The following is a 2,959-nucleotide window of genomic DNA, read 5'->3' as shown; positions in this document are numbered from 1 at the left end:
TAAAAGCACGGCCTTGAGGGCAGCAATGAGAGAAGTATGGAGGCTACCTGCTGAGAACAAACTAAGATTTACCGGTGATGATTGGCTGCAAGTTGCACTGGACACGGAAAGCGAGGAGATGCGCGCCAAACTGCTACTACTCCTGTGGCGTTGCTCGCACCTCAGGGAGGACTGCATGCGTAATAATGCGAGAGAATCTATCAGGGGTTCAGTGCAGTTTTTAAAGCAGTACGAGGAAGGTCTGAGAAGTGCCGATGGGACCAACGACAGGCAGAAAGGACACATGGATTTGGGTGAGGGAGAGAGAAAGAACCGGCTGCTTCCCGCCACCCAAGGGGACAAGTAGAGAGCGCCGATACGTGGAACTGCCAAAATTAACTCCGACGCAGCATTCTGTGCAGCTACTGGGGAGAGTGCGGCGGGGGTGGTAGCCCGGGACCACAGAGGCCTGGTTTTCTTATCTGTCTGCAAAAAGCTCCCGTTATGAAGCAGTGTTGAGGAAGCCGAGGCGCGTGCGGCCCTTGTCGGTCTTCAGACAATGAGTAGATACTTCAATGGCGAGGTGGTGCTTGAGATGGACAACTGAAACATCACAGCTGAGCTGTCCTCTCAGCAACCGTCCCGGACCGCCTGCTATGGCCTAATCATGGATATGAAAGAGGCGATGAAGGGTTTCACTGCATGCAGCGTCCAGTATGGTAACCGGAAGAACAACGAACTGGTGCATGAACTGGCGGCGCTGAACAGGAGTATGGGTGACAAAGTGTTGATTACTATACTAGTATTAAAAACGTTCTTATATTTTGGGACAGAGGGAGTAGTTTTTATCTACTCTGTCCTCAAAACAAAACAAAAAGGAGGAGCGAGCACTCGCCGGTGAGCCTCTTCTTGTCTGATCCGCGGCGATGGCCGCCGGTTTCTGCTTCGGCCGGTCACCGCGCCATTGGAAGAGGCGCGCGTGGCGGTTGCCGCTTCGGCTGGTTACCGCGCCGCTGGAAGAGGCGCGCGTGGTGATCACCACGCTCCTGGACGCGGCCACTGCGCCGCAGGACGTGCCTCCGGTGTTGCTCACCATGCCCCTGGTGACGGTCCCGTTGAATTTTTTTGAATTTACTCTTTATAGAGGGTGCAGGGGCACTCACGAGCTGAAAAACCACTCTCAATGTTTGAAAGGCACACGTACGTACTCTTGGCTGATTCCGTGAGATCGATCATTGTCACGTCCGACAAGAGATCCGATCCATCTCGAAACCTGAGTAGTACATCGAGTCGGTCTCTTGTTGCCTTGTCAGACCTTTACATACGGGAGCACCCAGGTGGCCAGAACCAAATCGATCCAAGCTTACGATCAAGATCAAGAGTCGACGAGATCCAGGCGATCGAGCAGGAACCATGGCTTCGACGGCGGCGGACGCAAGCAGCAGCGGCGAGGTGGCTGCCATGGGCGACAAGAGCAACAAGATGTTCACGCTGATCAGCTCCGACGGCGAGAGCTTCGAGGTCACGGAGGAGGTGGGCAAGATGTCGCAGACCATCAAGCACATGATCGAGGACGGCTGCGCCGACAACGGGATCCCCCTCCCCAACGTCCCCGCCAAGACCCTCAGCAAGGTCATCGAGTACTGCAACAAGCACGTCGTCGCCGCCGCCGCCGGCGACGACGACAACAACGCCAGCGCCGGCGAGAAGGAGGACCTGAAGAGCTTCGACGCCAAGTTCATCGCCGTGGACCAGGCGACGCTGTTCGACCTCATCCTCGCCGCCAACTACCTGGACGTCAAGGGGCTCCTGGACCTGAGCTGCCAGACGGCGGCCGACATGGTCAAGGGCCAGCCGGTCGAGGGCATACGCAAGATGTTCAACCTCGAGAACGACTTCACGCCGGAGGAGGAGGCGGAGATCAGAAGGGAGAACCCCTGGGCGTTTGATCTTTGAAGCTGTATAAGATTTCGTAGGTTTTCTTGCTCATAAATTAGTAACGGATGATTAGGCTGGTTTCTTTACTTGGTCGTTTGGAGCGGTGAAAACGATTTGTCATGACGAATCTAATGATACAAATTGGATATAGTATTTATGAGATATTTCGAGGCGGAATTAATTCTTTGCCTTTCTTTATTTGTTTCAGTAACAAATATCCCATCTTTGTTTGAAGCAAATCGTGCCGTTAACAAATCATTTCACTCCGTACAATTGGCGACAAACAAATACCTAACTCAATATGTGTGTGCCGCTCACACACCTTTGTTAAACCATGCGCCCCACGAAGATATTGCATAAATGTTTATCCGAACCAATATGAGTGGGTGTGGTGGTGGTGTGTTGTTTCATTACCCTCCAGGTTGACGGTAGGGTCAGCGTTGGTGTAGGAAAATAACAAGCAAACTTAAGTTCAAAAATGAAAAGCAAAACTTCTTCTTCTTCTTTTTAAGTTGAAGCGAAACTTAAGATACAGTACATATGTTTTTTCTTAGGTTAGAAGTTCCTATTTTTTTCCCATCCTCTACTTGATTTTTTTTCATAATTTGTTAAAACTTACTAAGATGATTTTCGCTGTTTCAAAATTTGGATTGCATGAGTAGGGGTTCTGAAAATCCACTCTATGAGATATTGCCACCATCTCATGGCATGTATCCCCCTGCACGTTTGTGCGCCTTTTATGCGTATAATTTTCTGCAATGCAATGCAATGCATAGTACTTCTTTTTTGAAAAATCGCCAAGGGGAGAGGATCCCCATCTGAATGCATTACTCAAGGTGTCACCGTGGCAAGTTGTTATAGAGATGCGCTAGAGCGTGAGGCAAGGTAATGCCGCAAAGACACAATGGCAGCCTTCTGAGGCTTAGTAAATCTAACACCACCAAAGAGTAAAATCTGCTACAATGTTTCTGACAGTGGGGGAGGGGGATGGAGATCATTCCAGATAGTGGGGGCGTTCGACTAGTCCCACATCTTCCAAAGA

General features: G+C 50.6%; 1 protein-coding gene across 1 annotated transcript; it reads left to right on the top strand.

Moving 5' to 3' along the window:
- The first annotated feature begins 1,359 nt into the window (after window positions 1–1,359).
- LOC109773898 (SKP1-like protein 1A) lies at window positions 1,360–2,075 on the top strand. Its single transcript, XM_020332628.3, has one exon. The coding sequence runs from the start codon at window positions 1,393–1,395 to the stop codon at window positions 1,933–1,935; it is 543 nt and encodes a 180-aa protein (XP_020188217.2). The 5' UTR covers window positions 1,360–1,392; the 3' UTR covers window positions 1,936–2,075.
- Window positions 2,076–2,959: the final 884 nt, after the last annotated feature.

The sequence above is a fragment of the Aegilops tauschii genome, chromosome 5 (genome assembly GCF_002575655.3).
Source record: "Aegilops tauschii subsp. strangulata cultivar AL8/78 chromosome 5, Aet v6.0, whole genome shotgun sequence".
Lineage (NCBI taxonomy): Eukaryota > Viridiplantae > Streptophyta > Magnoliopsida > Poales > Poaceae > Aegilops > Aegilops tauschii.
This window is presented reverse-complemented; position numbering and strand designations above follow the sequence as displayed.

Bases quoted from the DNA above. Each gene is read 5' to 3' on its own strand.
- LOC109773898 (XM_020332628.3), top strand. From the start codon at position 1,393: ATGGCTTCGACGGCGGCGGACGCAAGCAGCAGCGGCGAGGTGGCTGCC.